The sequence below is a fragment of the Melospiza melodia genome, chromosome 26, assembly GCF_035770615.1.
Source record: "Melospiza melodia melodia isolate bMelMel2 chromosome 26, bMelMel2.pri, whole genome shotgun sequence".
NCBI lineage: Eukaryota > Metazoa > Chordata > Aves > Passeriformes > Passerellidae > Melospiza > Melospiza melodia.
In genome coordinates this window covers 6,595,567-6,617,146 of record NC_086219.1, presented here as the reverse complement: position 1 = coordinate 6,617,146, position 21,580 = coordinate 6,595,567, and the positions used below count along the sequence as shown (strand labels likewise).

The 21,580-nt window shown below is 58.2% G+C and overlaps 1 protein-coding gene across 3 annotated transcripts in view; it reads right to left on the bottom strand.

Annotated features, from left to right (window-relative positions):
• Positions 1-3,718: 3,718 nt before the first annotated feature.
• Positions 3,719-21,580, bottom strand: part of PAX7 (paired box 7) — a 135,733-nt gene continuing 117,871 nt past the window's right edge. For all 3 annotated transcript variants that reach the window (XM_063176809.1, XM_063176807.1, XM_063176808.1), the window contains 2 exons: positions 9,511-9,757; positions 3,719-3,834 (listed from right to left, as the gene is read on the bottom strand). In XM_063176809.1, the coding sequence (XP_063032879.1) occupies positions 3,719-3,834; positions 9,511-9,757 (363 nt within the window). The remainder of the gene's footprint in view (positions 3,835-9,510; positions 9,758-21,580) is intronic.

The window sequence follows — 21,580 nt, the reverse complement described above, 5'->3', positions numbered from 1 at the left end:
GAGGGATGAACATGGGATGGAATTCCCAGCGGTGAGGGGGAGGGATGGGCATGGGATGGAATTGGGATTGGCACAGGATGGAATTGGGATTGGAAAGGGATGGAATTCCAGCAGCAAAGGGGAGGGATTGGCATGGGATGGAATTGGGATGGGCATGGATGGAATTTGAATCGGCATGGGATGGAATTGGGATCAGCACAGGATGGAATTCCAGTGGCACAGAGGAGGAGGGATCAGCATGGGATAGAACTGAGATTGGCACAGGATGGAATTGCAGCGGCAAAGAGGAGGGATCAGCACAGGATGGAATTGGGATCAGCATGGGATGGAATTCCAGTGGTGAGGAGGAGGAGGGATTGGCACAGGATGGAATTCCAGCAACACAGAGGAGGAGGGATTGGCACAGGATGGAATTGGGATTGGCACAGGATGGAATTGGGATCAGCATGGGATGAAATTCCAGTGGCAAAGAGGAGGGCACAGGCGGGAAGGTGCTCTCAGCTGGGGATGATCATAAATGTTAAATATCAGGAAATCTCCCATTTTAGCACTTGCTGTGAGTGGTGCCGAGAGAAATTCCAGCAGGTGCTTCCATCGCTGCCTGGAGACGCCCCCATCCCTTCGGGGCTCCTGCTGGGAATGACATTTCAGCCAGGCCTGGAATTCCGCAGGGTTTTCCCTTCCTCCAGAGCTCTGAAGTCAAACACCACGAGCAGCAGAGGCTTCGCTGCTCCCCGAGATCTCTGGAGTGGAGCAGGGAGAGGCCTCGGGGTCACCCGAGCAGTCCAGGGCTGGGGGCTCCTCTGTCCCCTCCGTGTCCCTTTGGCCTCGCTGGCTGCCCCGGGAGAGGAGGTGGGAATGGAATTGCTCCCAAACTCTGCGATCCAGGGAACGTTCGGGCTCCGTGGGTGACACGAGGATTTCTGGAGCACCGAGCCTCTGGGTTGGTGCAGCTCCTGCAAGGGATAGGTGCAGGGAAATCCCTCTGGGAATGTGGAGTCAGCTCTGACAAAGGCAGGAAGCAAAGCTGGTGGGAGCCATGTGGGCTCTGGTGGGACACTGGAATCCAGGACAGGTGAGCTGGTCCAGGTGGCTGCAGTGACAGTGGGACAGTGGCCTGGTGGCTTGTGATGAATGGGGAGGGGGCCAGGCAGGGGAAGAGCCCAGGGAGATGCTCCAGCTGCCAGAACATTCCAGCTGCTTCAGGAAGGGCGGGAGAGGGGAGAACCAGGGAACCTCCTTCAGCAACCTGGAGTGGCCACGGGGTCCCTCAGTGCACAAAGGCAGAAAATTGTGTGAAAGCAGAGATCTGAGGGGCTCAGGGCATCACAAACCCCGACAGTCCATGAGGGACACCAAACTGTGTCTGTGGGGGACACTACTCTGCCTGTGGGGGATACAGCTCTGTCTGTGAGGGACACCAAACTCTGTGGGGAACACTGAACTCTGCCCATGGGGGACACAAATTCTGCCTGTGGGGGACACCAAACTGTGAGGGACACCAAACTTTGCTTGTGGGGAACACAGCTCTGCCCATAGGGGACACCAAACTCTGCCTGTAGGGGACATTAAACTCTGCCTGTGGGGGACACCAAACTCTGCCCATGGGGGACACAACTCTGCTTGTAAGGGACACCAAACTCTTCCTATGGGGGACATCAACCCCTGCCCATGGAGGACAAAACTCTGCTTGTGGGGGACACTGAACCCTGCCCATAGGGGACACCAAACTCTGTCTGTGGGGACACAAATCTGCTCATGGGGGACACCAAACTCTGTCTGTGGGGACACAAACTGCTTGTGGGGGACACTGAACTTCGTCTGTGGGGGACAAAACTCTGTCCATACAGGACACCAACTCTCACCATGGGGGACACAACTCTGCCAGTGGAGGACCCCAAACTCTGCCCATGGGGACACAACTCTGCTTGTGAGGGACACCAAACACTTCTCATGGGGTTCATCAAAATCTGCCCATGGGGGACACCAAACTCTGCCTGTGTGGGACAAAACTCTGCCCGTGGGGCACACTGAACTCTGCCGGTGGGGGACTCAACTCTGCCCATGGCCACCACGCCTCTCACATCTCAGCTCCTGCCTCCCAGGCCAGGTTTCCTGACCCTCTCCTGGCCAAATCCCCTGACCCCACATGGGGAGGTGAGGGGTGGCCTCTGTGCCACTGGGAATGCTCAGGGATCACCGAGGGGCTTCACCCTAGCCAAAAGGGAATTGTGTCACCCACAGGAGGGTGGTGCCTCAGTGGTGACCTGGGGGTGCTGGCTGGGCTTGTCCAAGCAGGGACAGGAGGGCACAGGGGGATGAATCCAAGGAACAGGATCTGGCTTAGAGGGGGGAGAGAGAGAAAGAGAGGGTCCAGCAGCAGAGGAAGGGACTGTGGGACCGGGCTGGGCTGGGGATGGATGGATGAGGGATGGATGGATGGATGGATGGATGGATGGATGGATGGATGGATGGATGGATGGATGGATGGATGGATGGATGGATGGATGGATGGATGGATGATGGATGAATGAATGGATGGACGGTGGGATGGAGGGATGAGGGATGGATGGACGCATGGATAGAGCAAAACTTTCTCCTGGCAATGCCTCAGGAACACAAATCCCATCCCTGCAGTGTGGAGAGGGGCAGCTGGGAGCCCCTTCCCATCCTGGCTGCTGCAGAAACCCCTCAGCTCCTCTGTCCTGGCTCCACGTCCCGGGCAGGGCAGCATCTCCAGGCCCAGCTCCGTTCCCTTCCAGGCCACTCCCATGGCAGAACCCAGCTCTGCTCAACACATTCCTGGCCCTGCCCTCTTGTCCTTGCTCCCGTGGCCAGCTCAGGGCCAGCAGGGCCACCAGGAGCCCTGTCCTGTGTCCCCGGGGTGTGTTGGCAGCCCCTCCTCGTGCCAGGCCAGCGCTGTCCCCGCTGCTGCTGTTCTGCTGCCATGTCCTGGTGGTGACACTCAGCTCTGGATTGTCCCTCAGAGGAGCAGTGAGTGTCACCCGTGCTCTTCCTCTCCGCTTCTCCTGCAGCCATTCACGTTTTCCAAAGGTCCCAGGCTGGCTGGAATTCCTCCCCAGCCCTGCTTAGCAGCGATCTGGGGAGCCACCGGTGAGAAGGGAGGGTAGGCTGGGCTGGGGAAATTTGCTGTCCATTGAATAAATGTTTTTCTGCTTTCATTTGTCTTTGCAGTTTGTTTGTTTGTTTGTTTGTTTTTTAAACAAGTCCTTGTTTTTTGGTCCATAGGTCTTCCGTGGTCCCGATTTACATCACCCTTAATGCTCAGCTGGGTTGTTCCTTCCTATACAACATTCACCAAATTTACAGCAACAGAAAGAAAAGGAAACAAAATGAAACTTTTTTCTTTTTCCTTTACAAAGAAAAAAAAAAACCCCAAAGCGCTCAATTTGGCTTTGACTATGCCAGCTACCTAGGGAATGGCAAGTCCTGGAGTGTGGGAATGTCGTGGCCAGGGGCTTTGGAGGGATGGCTGGATTGAGGTTGATGAATGCACCCAGCCCGTGGTCTCTGGCCACAGGAGGAGCCAGGCCCAGAGGCTGGACCTGCCTCTGGAATGTTCTGGAGGAGCTGCATCCTGGGAGAGCTCCCCCCTTTCCCATCTCCTCGGCAGCTGGGGTGGAACGGGGCAGGGAGGGTCCCTGGGGTCCCCAGAGGTGCCTGGCCTGGGCTCTCCAGGGCTCCCTGGCGTGGGCTCTCAGTAGGCCTGGCCCGTCTCCACCGGCAGCAGCCCCAGCACGGCCGAGTGCTCGCCCAGCTTCATGCGGCGCTGCGTGGACAGGCTGACGTTCTTGGCCAGGTAATCCACGGCGGCTGCGGGGGAAAGGGACAGTGAGGACAGTGAGGACACGGGGGATAGTCATTGAGCAGCGTTTCAGCCCTGCAGGGCAGCACCAGGGGCCTCCTGATCTTCTGGGAAGGGCTCAGAACTAGGATGGGGCTGTCACACATACCAGGGGCCTCCTGCTCTCCTGGGAAGGGGGTCAGACCCAGGATGGGGGTGACAGGAGGAGGACAGGTCCTGCAGGGCAGCAGAGACAGCCCAGAGCTGCCACACACACCAGGGACCTCCTGCTCTCCTGGGAAGGGGGTCAGACCCAGGATGGGGCTGTCACACACACCAGGAACATTCTGATATTCTGGGAAGGGGGTCAGACCCAGGATGGGGCATTCACACACACCAGGAACCTTCAGATCTTCTGGGAAGGGGTTCAGAGCCAGGATGGGGCTGTCAGGAGGAGGACAGGTCCTGCAGGGCAGCAAGGACAGCTCAGAGCTGCCACACACACCAGGGACCTCCCGCTCTCCTTGGGAAGGACTCAGAGCAGGGCTGGGACTGCCACACACACCAGGGACCTCCTGCTCTCCTTGGGAAGGGCTCGGACCCAGGATGGGGCTGTGACACAGAGCAGGGACCTCCTGCTTTCCTGAGAAGGGCTCAGAGCTGGGATGGGGCTGTCACACACACCAGGGACCTCCCGCTCTCTCAGGAAGGGTTCAGAGCCAAGCTGGAGCTGCCAGGAGCTGCCGTGGGGCCCAGCACAGCCGAGGGGAGGGGAGGCCCTCAACTCTCCCCATGAACACCTGAAAGGAGCTGAAATTCCGCATGGGAAAAGGGGGGTTCTGAGGGAGCTGCCTGGGGCTTTGGGATGAACCTTCCAGGCTGCCACTCCGGGTGATGCTGCTGGATGTGATTCCAGAGGTTTCGCTGGGGGCTGCCCAGCCCTGGGCTCGCACCTGCCTCGCCCGCTGCTGCGAGCCCTGCCTGCCTCCCTCCCTCCATCCCACCGAAAGCTCTTCCCTCGCTCCCATCCGGGAAGGGAGAGCAGCCCCAGCCCGGGGGGGACGGCAGGACCCCGGGGTGAGGGGACAGGGCTGGCACAGGACGGTGACACCGCTCATTAGCCGGCCTTCAGTCACCGATTCCCCCCCCCGCGCCTCTAATGGCCTCAATTAGATTAATCAGGAGCTGGCAGGAGCTGCCCGATCGCTGCCAATGAGTAAACAAATCCGAGCCATCACCGTCCTGTCAGCGGCGGGCCCCAGAGGAGCCCCTTCCACGCACCAATCCTGATTAGACTTGGCAGATCCATTAGAATTCTCTTCACGCTCCCGCGTTCCATCACCGGCATCATTAACGCGGCCCCGGCCGCTGGGAGCGGCGGATCCGCCGGCCCCGCTCCCCGCCGGGCGGGATGGAACGGGTCTGGAGCGGGACAGACCCGGGATAACCCAGTGGGAGCGGGAGAGACCCGGGATAACCCACCGGGAGCGATCCCGGGATAACCCACAGGGAGTAGGAGGGATCTGGGATAACCCACGGGAAGCAATCTCGGGATAAACCTCCAGGAGCTGGAGAGACCCGGGATAACCCAGTGGGACCCAACCCGGGATAACCCACCGGGAGCGGGAGGGATCCGGGACAACCCATCGGGAGCTATCCCGGGATAAACCAGCGGGAGCGGGAGCGATCCCGCGATAACCCACAGGGAGCGATCGGGAGCCGGGATAACCCACAGGGAGCGATCGGGAGCCGGGATAACCCACAGGGAGCGATCGGGAGCCAGGATAACCCACTGGGAGCGGGAGCGATCCCGCGATAACCCACAGGGAGCGATCGGGAGCCGGGATAAGTCACAGGGAGCGATCGGGAGCCAGGATAACCCACTGGGAGCGATCGGGAGCCGGGATAACCCACTGGGAGCTGGAGCAATCCCGGGATAACCCACCGGGAGCGATCCCGGGATCCCGAGAGTGCTGGGTGTGCCCCCTCCGCCTTCCACGGGCTCCCTCCCCCAGCTCCCATCCAGAATTTTCCCAGTATTTCAGGGGTTTCACCGCTCCGGTGTGAGGTGTGGCCCTGTCCCCTGGGTGGCCCTGGGGATAGGAGGAGGCGAGCAGGTGGAGCCCCCAAAATCCTGGAATGGTCAGGGAGGCTGGAAAAACCCCCTGAGATCACAGAGTCCAGACCTTAGCCCAGCACTGCCCGTCCCCAAACGCTGTATCCGACCACTGGATCCATTTTTGGAGGCAATCCCAGGGCTGGCATCTCCCCTGGCAGCCCTGAGCCCCTTTCCATGCAGGATTTTCCCCCAAAATCCAACCCGAGCCTCCCTCGGTGCTGTTTGAGGCTTTTGTCCAGTCCCGTTCCCTGCGAGCCGAGCCCGACCTCCCCCAGCTCCCACCCCCTGCCAGGCTGGGAATTCCATGGCAATTCCATCCTCCCAAAAATCCCCAAACATTCCTCGCTGTGCCCGTGGGAGGAACCCAGAGGCACCAGGGGATGCCAGGTCAGAAATCAGGGGGGGGGTTTGTTGGTTTAACGGGGCAGAAGCCAAAATAAACCCAGAAATTTAGGGAAAGTTTGTTTGTTTGTTTAAGTGAGAGGGAAAGTGAGGCTGGGTTTGTTTGTGTAAAAATGGGGATAAGGAAAAGTGGGAGGAGAGGGATTCTCTGATTCCCAAATCCTGGGTTTGTCCCCTGTCACACAGAGCCTGCTCCAACCCCATAACCCCCATTCCTATAATATCATTTACATAAATTAACTTATATAAATGATATAATTTATATTATGTTATATCCTATATAATAATATATTTATATTATATCCTATAATAATTTAATATAATAGATAGTATATAATATATATTATATGTAACATTATATAGATACTATTATAGCATTTATATAAATTAAATTATATAATTTATATTATGTTATATCCTATATAATAATATATTTATATTATATCCTATAATAATATATTTCTATATTATTTATATATATATTATATATTTTATATATAATATATAGCAATATAAAAATAATATATTTATATTATATCCTACAATAATTTAATATAATATATAGTACATAATATATTATATTATATTATATTATATTATATTATATTATATTATATTATATTATATTATATTATATTATATTATATTATATTATATTATATTATATTATATTATATTATATTATATTGATACTATTATAGCATTTATATTAATTATATACCATTAATTACATAATATTATCTCCACCATGACATTATATATAATCCAAATGATACTTTGTGTTATGCAATTAATATAATTTAGCACCTAAAAATAGTTTGTGATGCCTTTACGCCGCAGCAGAGAAGGAAGGAGCACCTGATGTGAATAAATGACCCCGCGGGGTCACCTCACGCCGACGGGCGTTAAAAAAGAATTTGAAGGGAAGTGAAGAACCCAAAAATAGGAGGAGGAATCGGAATTATCTGCGAAGCACAACAGGCACCGGGAAAGGCAGGAAAAAATCTCCTTATTCCAAGGTCAACAGCACATGAGGGCAGCGCTAATTACCGAGGCGAACTGCGGAGAGCTCGGCACCAACGGGGTGACAGAAACGGGCACGGGGGGCCCGGGAAACGACACAAACCGTGCGAGCAAAAAATTCCTGCAGCAAAACCAGACAAACCCTCCTTTCTCCTTCCCCCCTCTCCGCCGAGCGCTGCTCGCCCTCCTGATTTTATTTTTTTACACACATGGGTGTGACTAACGCCTCGCCCAAGGGAATCTTTATTGGAAATACATGGTATCGGAATTTGTTTAAGATTTTTATCAATAGCACGTGTGTCCAGCCCCGCATCCAGAAGCGAGGGGAAGGTCGGGGGGTCACAGATCAAACTCCCGACAAACAAAAAGAGGAGGGGCGGGGGGGCCGCTATTGATCCCGTCTGCCGCCACAGCCGGTTCTCATTGAGGCCGCGCGTTAAGGACATTAAAGGGCTGTGACAGAGCGGGGCCGGAGCCGCGGCCGAGGGAGGAAAGGTCAGCGAGGACACGCTGGGGCAGCCCGCAGGAAGAGGATGCACCTTTAACCCTCGCGGGTCAGCGGCGCTGCGAGAGCCCCGCGGCCGGGACAGCGCGGCAGGTGACAACAGTGACAACAGCCCGGCAGCGGGGTGTGCCTGTCACCCGGCTGGGGTGTGCTTGTCACCCGGCTGGGGTGTGCCTGTCACCGGCTGGGGTGTGCTTATCATCCTGCTGGGGTGTGTTTGTCACCCGGCTGGAGTGTGCTTGTCACCCGGCTGGGGTGTGCCTGTCACCCTGCTGGGGTGTGCCCGTCACCGGCTGGGGTGTGCTTGTCACCCGGCTGGAGTGTGCTTGTCACCCGGCTGGGGTGTCCTTGTCACCCTGCCGGGATGTGCCTGTCACCCGGCTACGGTGTGCCCGTCACCCGGCTGGGGTGTGCCTGTCACCCTGCTGGGGTGTGCCTGTCACCCTGCTGGGGTGTGCCTGTCACCCGGCTGGGGTGTGCCTGTCACCCTGCTGGGGTGTGCCTGTCACCCTGCCGGGGTGTCCTTGTCACCCTGCCGGGATGTGCCTGTCACCCGGCTGGGGTGTGCCTGTCACCCGGCTGGGGTGTGCCTGTCACCTCCAGCCAGGCAGTGCCTGTCACCCTGCCAGGCTGTGCCTGTCACCCGGCTGGGGTGTGCCTGTCACCTCCTGCCACACTGTGCCTGTCACCTGGCTGGAGAGTCCCTGTCACCCTGCCGGGCTGTGCCTGTCACCCTGCCAGGGTGTCCCTTTCACCTGGCTGGGGTGTCCCTGCCACCCCCTGACCAGGCTGCCTCTGTCCCCTCCAGCCAGGCTGTCCCTGTCACCCAACAGGGACATCTCCCACTGGCGAGGCTGTCCACGTCATCCAGCCAGAGCAGCACCCCATGACTGGAGTGTCCCTGTCACCCAAAAGGAACAACCAGGTTGTTCCTGTCACCCAGCCAGAGCAGCACCCCATGACTGGAGTGTCCCTGTCGCCTCCAGACAGACTGTTCCTGTCACTCAGTGGGGACAACACCCCCTAGCTGGGCTGTCCTTGTCACCCATCCAGAACAGCATCTCCTGACCGGGGTGTTCCTGTCACCCCTGGCCAGGCTGTCCCTATCACCCAAAAGGAACACCACCCCACTGGTCAGACTGTCCTTGTCACCGCTGACTGGGCTGTCCTTGTCACCCCCTCACCAGGCCGTCCCTGTCACCCAGCAGGGACAGCAGCCGGGCCACGCTGTCCCTGTCCAAGGGCAGCTCAGGGTTCCATCCCAGCTGTCCCACAGTCCCAGCCCTGGTGACAAACGCGTTCTGCAGGAAGAGCTCCCAGCCCCGGCCTGGGGAGGGCAGGGCAGGCTCAGCTCAGCTCAGCTCGGCTTTACAAAGCCCAGCTTTCCCCCGGCTGAGCAGAGTGAGCCACTCCCGGTGATTTTGGGGAAGGAGGAGGCGCTGGGAGCTGCCCTTTGCTGACAGAAAACTTCACCCAAAACATTCCCCTGGGGGCTTTTGATTCACAACCCATGAGTGGATCTCATTTCAAGCAGGACAAACTTCCAGGGCTCTCCCACCCAAAAAAAAAGGCAGAATTCGGGTGCATAAACCCAACCCCCACTCCCTCCCCATCTCCTGCCCTTCCCATGAAGGGGGAATCGCTCCCAGCACTTACTCTGCCCGTACTGGCCGTACTGGTATCCGGCCACGGGGTCCACGCTGTAGCTGGTGGTGCTGTAGGTGGGGGGACAGTAGGACTGCGAGGTCGGGAGGCTCTCCACGGACTTGATGGAGTCGCTGCGCTGGCTGCAGCTGGCCGAGATGGAGTTGGTGCTGTCCAGGCCGCCGTGGAGGGGAGAGATGGAGAAATCGGCCTGGGGCTGAGGCGGGACCCCGCTGGGGTTGCTCAGGATGCTCATCACCTGCAGAGACACCGGGGCACCGTCAAGGGGCTGGCCGGGAGGGAAACAGCCCCGAAAACGGCCCCGAAACGGCCCCAAAACGGTCCTGAAAACAGCCCCAAGACGGCCGCAAGATGGCCCCGAAAAAGGCCCCCAAAAACGTCCCAGAAAACGGTCCCAAAAACGGCCCCAAAAATGACCTCGAATGGCCCCAAAAGCACCCGCAAAACCGGCCCGAAAATGGCCCCAAAAACGGCCCCGAAACGGCCCCAAAACGGTCCTGAAAACAGCCCCAAGACGGCCGCAAGATGGCCCCGAAAACGGCCTCAAAACGGCCCCCAAAAACGTCCCAGAAAACGGTCCCAAAAACGGCCCCAAAAATGACCTCGAATGGCCCCAAAAGCACCCCCAAAACCGGCCCGAAAATGGCCCCAAAAACGGCCCCGAAAACGGCCCGAAAAGCAGCCCGAAAAACGTCCCCAAAAACGGCCCCAGAAACCGCCCCAAAAATGGCTCCAAAACCGACCCCAAAACCAGCCCCGAAAGCGGCCCCAAAAGCGGCCCGAAAAACAGTCCCCAAAACGGCCCTGAAAACGGCCCCAAAAAGGCCCCAAAATGGCCCCAAAACGGCCCCAAAACGGCCCCCAAAAACGCCCCTAAAAGCAGCTCCGAAAACGGCCCCAAAAGCGGCCCCAGAACAACCCCGAAAATGGCCCCAAAAGCGGCCCCACAAACGCGGCTTTGGGATGGACAGCGCCCACACGGGAGAGCCGAGCTCTGCTCCCCCAAACCCCGCCGGGGCTCCCCTTGGAGCCCTGAACAGGGAGAATGCAACAATTCCACTCAGCCCACTTGGGTTTTTGGGGATATTTTGCTGCCCCTGCCAGGGATGAGCAGAGGGGTCATGGAAAACCAGGAGAAAAATCCCGATTTTCCCAAAGGGACGGTGAGGAAAAAAAAAAATCTTCCCGTTGTTGGGAAGTCAGGTTTGCAAAGGTCCCCGAGCAGAGCGGGTCAAAGCCTCGCTGCCTTTGATGCAGCTCCAGGGGCTGAAACGTCCGAGGTCTCTTTGGCCCCAAAAGTTAAAGGGTAACAGGTCCTGGTCCGGCTCCTTTCAGTGGAAAATGTAATTGAATTTGCACACAAAAAATCTTCCTGCTTTGAGACCCGAACCAGATGAACTAATTGGGTTTTTGTTGGTGGTTTTTTTTTTTTTTTTTCTCCTCCTTTTTTTTTTTTTTTTTTTTTTTTTTTTTTTTTTTAGCAAAAATGCCAGATTTGTTCCCGAGGCTGAGCTGGGGGTGATGCTCTGCCCTTCACACGGGGACCCCGCTCCCGCCAGGGATCAGCGCAATTTCCCCGGGGTAATTCCGAGTTAGGGGCTGGCCGGGGAAGGGCCGGGGGTTCCTGAATCCCCTCGGTCGTGTCGGGGGGAGCGGGGACAGGGGACGGTCACCTCGGGGGGGAGGGGGGGGGCCCGCCCGGCGCTCAGATGCCGAGCGGCTCCAAATCTCCGAATTTAGCATAACCTTATTGACATCAATTAAAGTGGCAAATTGGAAATATTTGGAGCCTGGCAAGTGGTAAAATGAGCCCTTTATCCGCCAGCAGCGGCCTGGTGAGCTTTTGTGCCGGGGCTGCATTCTCGGCAAGGACACTTTGGGAAGGGGGGGGGTGGTTTATGGGGCCGAGGTTCCCCTTCCTGCTCACCCCGACACCTTCCCGGCCCCTCCACCGTGCCCCAGCGGGGTGAATGCCCAGCCACGAGCTGGCCTCTGCTTTCTAAAGCATCTCCTCCTCCCCCCGGAAGGGCTCGGCAGCGCTGCAAAGGCGCTTTGCCTGCATGGAAAATCCGCTCCCGGCTCCGCTCCGCCAGGAGAATTTGTCCGGGAGGGGAACTGGGCAGCGGGGGGTTGGAGGGGGTTGGGTAAAACGCTGGAAAATCCATCTGACCCCGAGCGCGGGGCTGGGCAGCGAGGGTTGTAGAAGGAAGGGCTCGTTCCCCCCGTCCCTCACTTCTCCCCCCCCCATCCCAGACTCGTTGCCCCCACCCTGGGCTTGTTACCCCCCATCTCTCCCGGGCTCGTTCTCTCCCATTTCTGGCTCATTCCCCCCCATCCCTAGCTCATTTCCTCCCATCCCGGGCTTGTTCCCTCCATCCCGGGCTCGTCCCCCCCAGTCCGGCTCTTTTTCTCCCATTCCTGTCTCGTTGCCCCCCATCCCTGGCTCCTTCCCCCCATCCCAGGCTTGTTCCCCCCCATCCCTGGCTCCTTCCCCCCCATCCCGAGCTCTTTCCCTCCTATCTCTGGCTCCTTCGCCCCCATCCCTGGCTCATTCCCCCCCATTCCAGTCTTGTTCCCCCCTATCTCTGGCTCGTTCCCCCCATCCCTGGTTCATTTCCCCCCTTCCATGGCTCCTTCTCCCCCATCCCGGGCTTGTTCTCCTCCATCTCTGGTTCATACCCCCCCCCATCCCTGGCTCATTGCCCTCCATCCCTGGCTCGTTCTCCCCCATCCCAATCTCGATCCCCTCCTCCACTGCTCATTGCCTCCCATCCAAGTCTCATTCCCCCCATCCCGGGCTCGTTCCCCCCCATCCATGGCTTGTTCCCCCCATCCCTGACTCATTCCCCCATCCCTGGTTCATTTTCCCCCTTCCATGGCTCACTGACCCTCATCCCGGGCTCGTTCTCCCCCTCCCTGGCTCCTTCCCCCCCATCCGCGCTCCTTCCCCCCCATCCCAGTCTTGTTTTCCCCCATCCATTGCTCATTCCTCCCCATCTGGGCTCGTTCCCCCCACCCAGGGCTCATTTCCCCCCATCTCAGGTTCGTTTCCCCCCCATCTCTGGTTCATTCTCCCCATCCCTGGCTCGTTCCCCCTATCCCGAGCTCTTTCCCCCCATCCCAGGCTCGTTGGCCCCTATCCCCTGGCTCATTGCCCTCCATCCCTGGCTCGTTCTCCCCCATCCCGAACTCTTTGCCCCCTCTCTCTGGCTCGTTCCCCCTATTCCAGGCTCATTCTCCCCCATCCCAATCTCGATCCCCTCCTCCACTGCTCATTGCCTCCCATCCCAGTCTCATTCCCCCCATCCCGGGCTCGTTCCCCCCCATCCATGGCTTGTTCCCCCCATCCCTGACTCATTCCCCCATCTCTGGTTCATTTTCCCCCTTCCATGGCTCACTGACCCTCATCCCGGGCTCGTTCTACCCATCCCTGGCTCCTTCCCCCCCATCCTGATCTCATTTTCCCCCACCCATTGCTCATTTTCCCCCATCCATTGCTCATTCCCCCCCATCTGGGCTCGTTTCCCCTATCCAGGGCTCATTTCCCCCCATCTCAGGTTCGTTTCCCCTATCCTGAGCTCTTTCCCCCATCCCAGTCTCATTCCCCCCATCCCGGGCTCCTTCCCCCCATTCTGGACTCTTTCCCCCCCATCTCTGGTTTGTTCCCCCCAAGTCTTGTCTCATTCCCACATCCCTGGCTCTTTCCCCCCATCCCGGACTCTTTGTCCCCCATCCCTGGCTTGTTTCCCCGAGTCCGGCTCCCTCACCCCCATCCCAGTCTCGTTCCCCCCCATCCAAGGCTTGTTATCCCCCATCCATTGCTCATTTCCCCCCATCCCGGCCTCATCCCCCCCATCCCAGTTTTGTTCCCCTCATCCCAGTTTCGTTCCCCCCCCTAAATCTTGGCTCATTCCCTCCATCCCAGTCTCCTTCCCCCCCATCCCTGGCTCTTTCCTCCCCATCTCTGCCTCATTCCCCCCATCCCTGGCTCATTTCCCCCCATTCCCTGACTCATTGCCCCCATTCCCTGACTCATTGCCCCCATCCCTGCTTCGCTGACCCCTCCTCCTCCTCCTCCAGGCTTTCCACCCTGCCCCAAGCTCAGACCTCTCTGCTGCTCCCCCAGAGTTAAACCCGGCTCAGCTGCCCCCACACCGAGCTCAGCAGAGCCTGGATGGGCTCTCCAGAGGAATCCTGGCAGAGATTAAACCCCGAGGTGCTCCCATGGGAAGGTTCAGCCCTAAAAACCCCTAAATGTTCAGCCCTAAACACCCCTAAATGTTCAGTCCCCGTGGGGCTCCCGGCCCAAGGATTCAATAGGAAGAGAGGAAAATGCATTTAACACTCAGGAGGGTGGGTTAATCCAGGACTGGGGTGCCACACGGACCCCCCTGAGGCTCTGCAGAGTGGGGAAATCACGGGAGGGCAGCCTCAGAGTTAATTGTGGGCTCCCCCTAAAGCCCAAAACCTGGCTTCAGCCCCAATCCCCTCTGGGCTGGAGGAGCTGGGGCTGTGTCCTGAGGGACACCCAGGACCCTCACACAAACACGGCTGGAGTGAATTGACGAGCAGAACCCGCCGTTTAAAACAACAAACACGCAGAAAACACAGACTTTGGGGCTGTGAGTTATTTCTGGAAGCTCTGCCCTCTCTCCCTGCCCTCTCTGAGCTGTCCAGGCCCGGCAGTGCTGCCTGGATGGGGCTCTGAGCCCGCCCAGCCCCGCAGGTGCAGGGAGGATTTCAGGCATCACTCAGGGAGCTGCGGGGTTTGTGCTGCTCTGCTTCCCTCCCTCCCGGCCCCAGCTGCTCCTGATTACCCCCAGAAAAGAACCCGAGGCTCCCCAAGGCGGGGAGAGCCACATTAACACTTCCTCTTAGGAAAGAAAGGGGGATGTAAAGCAAGGCTGGCAAATGAAACCCAGATTCACACTCCAGATTCAGGCAGCGGGGCAGATGCTTCCACAGATCCCGCGAAAAAAAGGAATTGGCGTCAATTGGTGGGAATCAGGAGCGGGGCCTGAGCTCAGCTCTGCCCCTGAGGCCTCTCCAGGCCGGACTTGGCTCCAGTAGCCCCAAACTTGGAGATCCAGGTCCCTGCTCCCCCTTGGGATCCCTGCAGGGACGTTGTCCCAACGAGGGACAGCTCAGGGGCCGAATTTCCCTCTGGGAATCCACCAGGACACTGGGATCTCCTCCTGCTGAATTCCCAGTTCCTGTTCCCCTTCTGGAACACCTGCAGGGACACTGCCCCATCGAGGGACAGCTCAGGGGGGCGAGTTTCCCTCTGGGAATCCATCAGGATGCTGAGATTCACTCTCAGCCCTGTTCCAATTCCTGTTCTCCCTTCGGGATTCTTGCAGGGACACTGCCCTGCCAGGGACAGCTCAGCCCGGCCCAAAGGGGATGGGAAGGGCTGAATTTCCCTCTGGGAATCCATCAGGACACCAGGATTCTCTCCCAGCCCCATTCCAGTTCCTGTTCTCTCTGCAGGGACACTGCCTTGCCGAGGGACAGCTCAGGGGGACAAATTTCCCTCTGGGAATCCACTAGGAAACTGGGATCGCCTCCTGCTGAATTCCCAGTTCCTGTTCCCCTTCTGGAACACCTGCAGGGACACTGCCCCATCGAGGGACAGCTCAGCCCAGCCCGAAGGGGACAGGAAGGGCTGAATTTCCCTCTAGAATTCCACGGGGGAACATCTGGACACCGGGATCCCCTCCCAGCCCTGCAGAGCTCCCAATTCCTGCTCCCCCTCAGGGATCCCTGCAGGGACACTGCCCTGCCAAGGGACAGCTCAGGGGGATGAATTTCCCTCTGGGAATCCATCAGGGCACCAGGATTCTCTCCCGGCCCCATTCCAATTCCTGTTCTCCCTGCAGAATGCCTGCAGGGACACTGCCTTGCCGAGGGACAGCTCAGGGGCCGAATTTCCCTCTGGGAATCCATCAGGACACCGGGATTTGCTCCCAACCCTGCAGAGCTCCCAATTCCTGCTCCCCCTCCGGGATCCCTGCAGGGACACTGCCCTGCCAAGGGACAGCTCAGGGGGACAAATTTCCATCTGGGAATCCATCAGGACACTGGGATTCCTTCCCAGCCCTGCAGAATTCCAATTCCTGCTCTCCCGGCAGGATCCCAATTCCTGTCCCCTGCAGGGACACTGCCTTGCTGAGGGACAGCACAGCTCAGCCTGGCCCAAAGGAGGACGGGAAGGGCTGAATTTCCCTCTGGGAATCCACCAGGACGCTGGGATCTCCTCCTGCTGAATTCCCAGTTCCTGTTCCCCTTCTGGAACACCTGCAGGGACACTGCCCCATCGAGGGACAGCTCAGCCCAGCCCGAAGGGGACAGGAAGGGCTGAATTTCCCTCTAGAATTCCACGGGGGAACATCTGGACACCGGGATCCCCTCCCAGCCCTGCAGAGCTCCCAATTCCTGCTCCCCCTCAGGGATCCCTGCAGGGACGCTGCCCTGCCAAGGGACAGCTCGGGGGGATGAATTTCCCTCTGGGAATCCATCAGGGCACCAGGATTCTCTCCCAGCCCCATTCCAATTCCTGTTCTCCCTGCAGAATGCCTGCAGGGACACTGCCTTGCCGAGGGACAGCTCAGGGGCCGGATTTCCCTCTGGGAATCCATCAGGACACCGGGATTTGCTCCCATCCCTGCAGAATTCCAATTCCTGCTCTCCCTGCAGGATCCCAATTCCCATCCCCTGCAGGGACACTGCCTTGCTGAGGCACAGCTCAGCCTGGCCCAAAGGAGGACACTGCCCTGACAAGGGACAGCTCAGGGGGACAAATTTCCATCTGGGAATCCACCAGGACACTGGGATTCCTTCCCAGCCCCGCAGAATTCCAAATCCTGCTCTCCCTGCGGGATCCCTGCAGGGACACTGCCCTGCTGAAGGACAGCTCGGGGGCTGATTTCTCCCTGGGAATCCACCAGGACTCCAGGATTCCCTCCCATCCCTGCCGGGGTGGGGGATGGCTGCCTCTGGGACAGGGGATTCATCCCAGCTGGATGTTCCCCTGGATTTGGGGTGGCTGAGGGGGGGACCCTGACAGCTCAGCTGAGCCCCAAAACTCTCCGGTCCCTCTCCAAGAACACCGACCATGGGAAGTCCCTTGGACAGGCTGAGGGGGATTTGGGGCTGGAATTCCCTTCCCGCACAGGCTGAGGGATGTTTGGGGCTGGGATTCCTCTTTCTGGATGGGCTAAGAGGGATCTGGGGTGGAGAATCTCCTTCCCAGACAGGCTGAGAGGGATTCGGGGTGGAGAGGCTTCTTCCAGGACAGGCTGAGAGGGATTTGGGGCTGAGAATTCCCTTCCCACACAGGCTGAGGGGGATTTGGGACTGGGATTCCTCTTCCCAGATGGGCTGAGGGGGATTTGGAGCTGAGAATTCCCTTCCCAGCCAGGCTGAGGGGGATCTAGAGGCGAGAATCCCCTTCCCAAACAGGCTGAAGGGGATTTGGGGCTCCCTGAGCTCTGCACAGGTTCAGCCAAGGGCAGATCTGCCTTTCCCCACCCCAGGACACGAAGGGGATTGGGATATTGAGAGGTTCCCATTCCCTCCTTCCACCCAGCACAGCAAACCCTGCAGAGCCCTCCCAGGCCCACGTCCCCGGCCTTCTCCTTCCAGCTGCAGAAACTCATTTTCCAGGCCGCTTTTGAACTCTGCATCCCCTCCTCAAGAATGCAAAGTCCTTCTCCCTTCCCTCCCTGACCTTGCTGCCTGCTAATTTATGACTTCTTGGTGCATTATCATCCCTGACTAAAAATCAATGCCCGCTCCACATCTGCCGGGCTTTATCTGAAGGGGGATCTGCTCGCTGTCCATCAGTGGGACTGACAGTGTCCCTTTCCCCATCTGCCATCCTCATCCTCGTCCTCATCCTCTCCCTCCCCTGGCCCAAATCCATCCTTGGGCTCGCATTTAGGGCTGACTCTTGCCTCAGGCTTCATCCCTGCCTTTCTTGGGGTAGGGATGAGCGGGGAGAGCTCCTGGGGTGTGGGGTTGATGCACAAAGACCCTCCTGGATGAAAGCAGCAGCTCCCCCCTCACCTCCTGCTGCTGCTGCCTCCCTCCCCACCCTCCTCAGCAGCTCCCCCCGGGACGTTTCATCGCTCTCTCCCCTGCTATAAAAGGAGGGGAGTTAAAAAAAATGTAATTAATTCCCTCCATTTCTGAGCTGGCCCTCGGGGCCTGTGGCCGCGGAAGCTGCGGCGGGGGAAATGTGCACCCTTTATGATAAAGGAGCGGCTCTGGGGAGGGGAGCGCAGGGAGCACCTTCCAGCTGGGCAATCAGGAGCTGCTTTTGGGGCGCAGGGGGCCGCAGGGGACCCAAGTGATGGGGACAGATAAGGCAGGGACAAGGGCAGGGCAGCGGCGGGGGCTGGTGCCAGCCTGGCCACGGCAGAGCTGGGGTGGCTCCATGGTGGCTGCTGAGAGCCATGGGACAGCCCTGGAGTGACCACGGTGCCTTCTCTGCGGGACATCCTGGAGTGACCACAGCTCCTGCCCCAAAATATCCCTGGAGTGACCACAGCTCCTGCCCTGAAACATCACCAGAGTGACCATGGTTCCTGCCCTAAATAGCCCCAGAGTGACCACAGCTCCTGCCCTGTGGGACATCCTGGAGTGACCATGGTTCACGCCCTAAAGCATCCCCAGAGTGACCACAGCTCCTGCCCTGTGGGACATCCTGGGGTAACCACAGCTCCTGCCCTGTGGGTTATCCTGGAGTGACCACAGCTCCTGCCCTGTGGGTTATCCTGCAGTGACCATGGTTCCTGCCCTAAAGCATGCCCAGAGTGACCACAGCTCCTGCCCTACAACAGTCCTGGAGTGGCCACAGCTCCCTCCCTGTGGGATATCCCAGGGTGACCACAGCTCCTTCCCTATGGAATGTCCTGGAGTGACCACAGCTCCTGCCCTGTGGGACAACCCCAGAGTGACCACAGCTCCTGCCTTAAAACAGCCCTGGAGTGACCACAGCTCCTGCCCTGAAACAGCTCCAGACTGACCACAGCTCCTGCCCTACAATGTCCCCAGAGTGACCACAGCTCATTCCCTGTGGGATATCCCAGAGTGATCACGGATCCTGCCCTAAAACATCCCTGGGGTGACCACAGCTCCTGCCCTGTGGGATATCCTGGAGTGACCACGGCTCCTGCCCTAAAACATCTCCAGACTGATCATGGCTCCTGCCCTATGGGACATCCTGGAGTGACCACAGCTCCTGCCCCAAAACACCCCCAGAGTGACCACAGCTCCTGCCCTGTGGGATATCCTGGAGTGACCATGGTTCACGCCCTAAAGCATCCCCAGAGTGACCACAGCTCCTGCCCTACAACAGCCCTGGAGTGACCATGGTTCCTGCCCTGAAACAGCTCCAGAGTGACCACAGCTCCTGCTCTACAATGTCCCCTGAGTGACCACAGCTCCTGCCTTAAAACAGCCCTGGAGTGACCACAGCTCCTGCCCTGTGGGTTATCCTGGAGTGACCACAGCTCCTGCCCTAAAGCATGCCCAGAGTGACCACAGCTCCTGCCCTACAACAGCCCTGGAGTGGCCACAGCTCCCTCCCTGTGGGATATCCCAGGGTGACCACAGCTCCTTCCCTATGGAATGTCCTGGAGTGACCACAGCTCCTGCCCTGTGGGACAACCCCAGAGTGACCACAGCTCCTGCCTTAAAACAGCCCTGGAGTGACCACAGCTCCTGCCCTGTGGGTTATCCTGCAGTGACCATGGTTCCTGCCCTAAAGCATCCCCAGAGTGACCACAGCTCATTCCCTGTGGGACAACCCCAGAGTGACCACAGCTCCGGCACTAAAACATCCCTGGAGTGGCCACAGCTCCGGCACTAAAACATCCCTGGAGTGACCACGGCTCCTGCCCTGAAACAGCTCCAGAGTGACCACAGCTCCTGCCCTACAATGTCCCCAGAGTGACCACAGCTCATTCCCTGTGGGATACCCTGGAGTGACCACGGCTCCTGCCCTAAAACATCTCCAGACTGATCATGGCTCCTGCCCTGTGGGATATCCCAGACTGACCACAGCTCCTGCCCTGTGGGACATCCTGGGGTGACCACAGCTCCTGCCCTGTGGGTTATCCTGCAGTGACCATGGTTCCTGCCCTAAAGCCTCCCCAGAGTGACCACAGCTCCTGCCCTGTCCCTGAAACTCCCCAGGATCCCCAGGTGATCCCTGTCAGCTCCCAGATACTGTGGGGACACACCCAGGGACACTCAGGGACACACTGGGGACACACCCAGGGATATCCAGGGACACACCCAGGGACACTCAGGGACACACTGGGGACACACCCAGGGACACCCAGGGACACACTGGGGACACACCCAGGGATATCCAGGGACACACCCAGGGATATCCAGGGACACACTCAGGGACACATCGAGGACACACCCAGGGACACCCCAGAAGGGCTCCTGGCACTGTGATTCCTGGGGCTGTGGTGCTGCTCTCCTGGGAACGGGAACAAATGGGGACAAATGGGGACAAATCCTCCCATGCTGGCAACGAATGGGATCTGTTGCACTTTTTGGGGCTGCACCAGGCAAGAAGCCTCAGGAAATTCCCTGCAGAGGAGGCTGAAATCTCTCCTGGGCTGCTCCCACCTCCCTTCCCAGGCACAGCAAACCCTCCTGCCAGGAAACCTGCTGGATCCCCAGGGTTCAGGGAGGGCAAAGCTCTCCCAGCTCCTCCTGGGGAAGCTCCTGGGGTCACCTCCACTCCCTGGGGTCACCTCCACCCCTGGCTGCTCCAGCTCCTCTCCAGGTCCTGCTCTGCCCTCCCAGGCAGTTTTGGGGGGACCCAGCTCCATCCTGCCCATCTTTCCCTCTCACCCTGCTCGTGGCAGAAGGAAAAGCCCTTCCCCACATTAAAGCTTTTTGATCTCTGTGGATTCATTTCCACTTGGCGGGAAGAGGAAGAGTCGATTATTCCACACATACATTAAATGGGAACAAAATGAAGAGGTGACTGTAGGATGGCTGAAAGCCGAAGAAAGAGTTAGGAGGAGATAAATACACTTTCCCCAAAGATCTCCACTTGAAAGGAGGATAAATATATGCAAATATGCCCCTAGGTAGGACTAAAATGACTTGTGTAGCAATCGCTAACACTGCACTCACAAAACCAAGCAATTAATTTCCAATATTTTCTAAATCACCGCAGCCAGCTGAGCAGGATCCCAGCACTCCAAACCAACCGAGCACCCCCTGAATTTGCTTTGCAGATCCAGAGGGTGCTTCACCCTTCCTGCACCGGGAAAATCCCTGATCCCGTCACTGCAGCCCCGTGCGGGCAGGGTTTGGAGCAAACTGGAGCCCGTGGTGGGGTTTGGGTGCTCCTGAGGACCCTGCAGGTGTTTCCCAAGCCCAGCAATTCCCCCTGCAGTGACCTCGAGCTCAGCCCTGCCTCTCTTGGGTGTGATGGAAGCCTCCACTTGGATTTTGGGCTATTCAAGGTTGGCAAACCCAGGGTTGATCCCTGGCCTCATCCCCCCCTCCAGAAGTGAGAGAAGCAGCGGAGGAGCCCCCACAACCCCACAGCTCCTCCTGATACGGGGCAGCTCCAGAGCTGCTGCTGGGGAGCTGCTTCACCCTTCCTGCACCAGGAAAATCCCTGATCCAGCTCCGTGCACGCAGCAGCACTGCCAGGCAGGGTTTGGAGCAAACCGGAGCCGGTGGTGGGGTTTGGGTGCTCCTGAGGACCCTGCAGGCGTTTCCCAAACCCAGCAATTCCCTCCGGGGTGACCTCGCTGACCTTGAGCTCAGCCCTGGCTCTCTGGGGTACGATCAAAGCCTCCCTTTGGATTTTGGGGGATTCGAGGTTGGCAAGCCCAGGGCTGATCCCCAGCCTCACCCCTCGGGTGTTCATCCCCCTCCAGGAGCAAGGGAAGCGGTGGAGGAGCCCCCACAACCCCACGGCTCCTCCTGATACAAGCCGACTCCAGAGCTGCAAAATCCCAATTTCCAACCCCAAACCTCTGGAAAACAAGGGGAGAGCTGGGAACGGAACTCAACACGC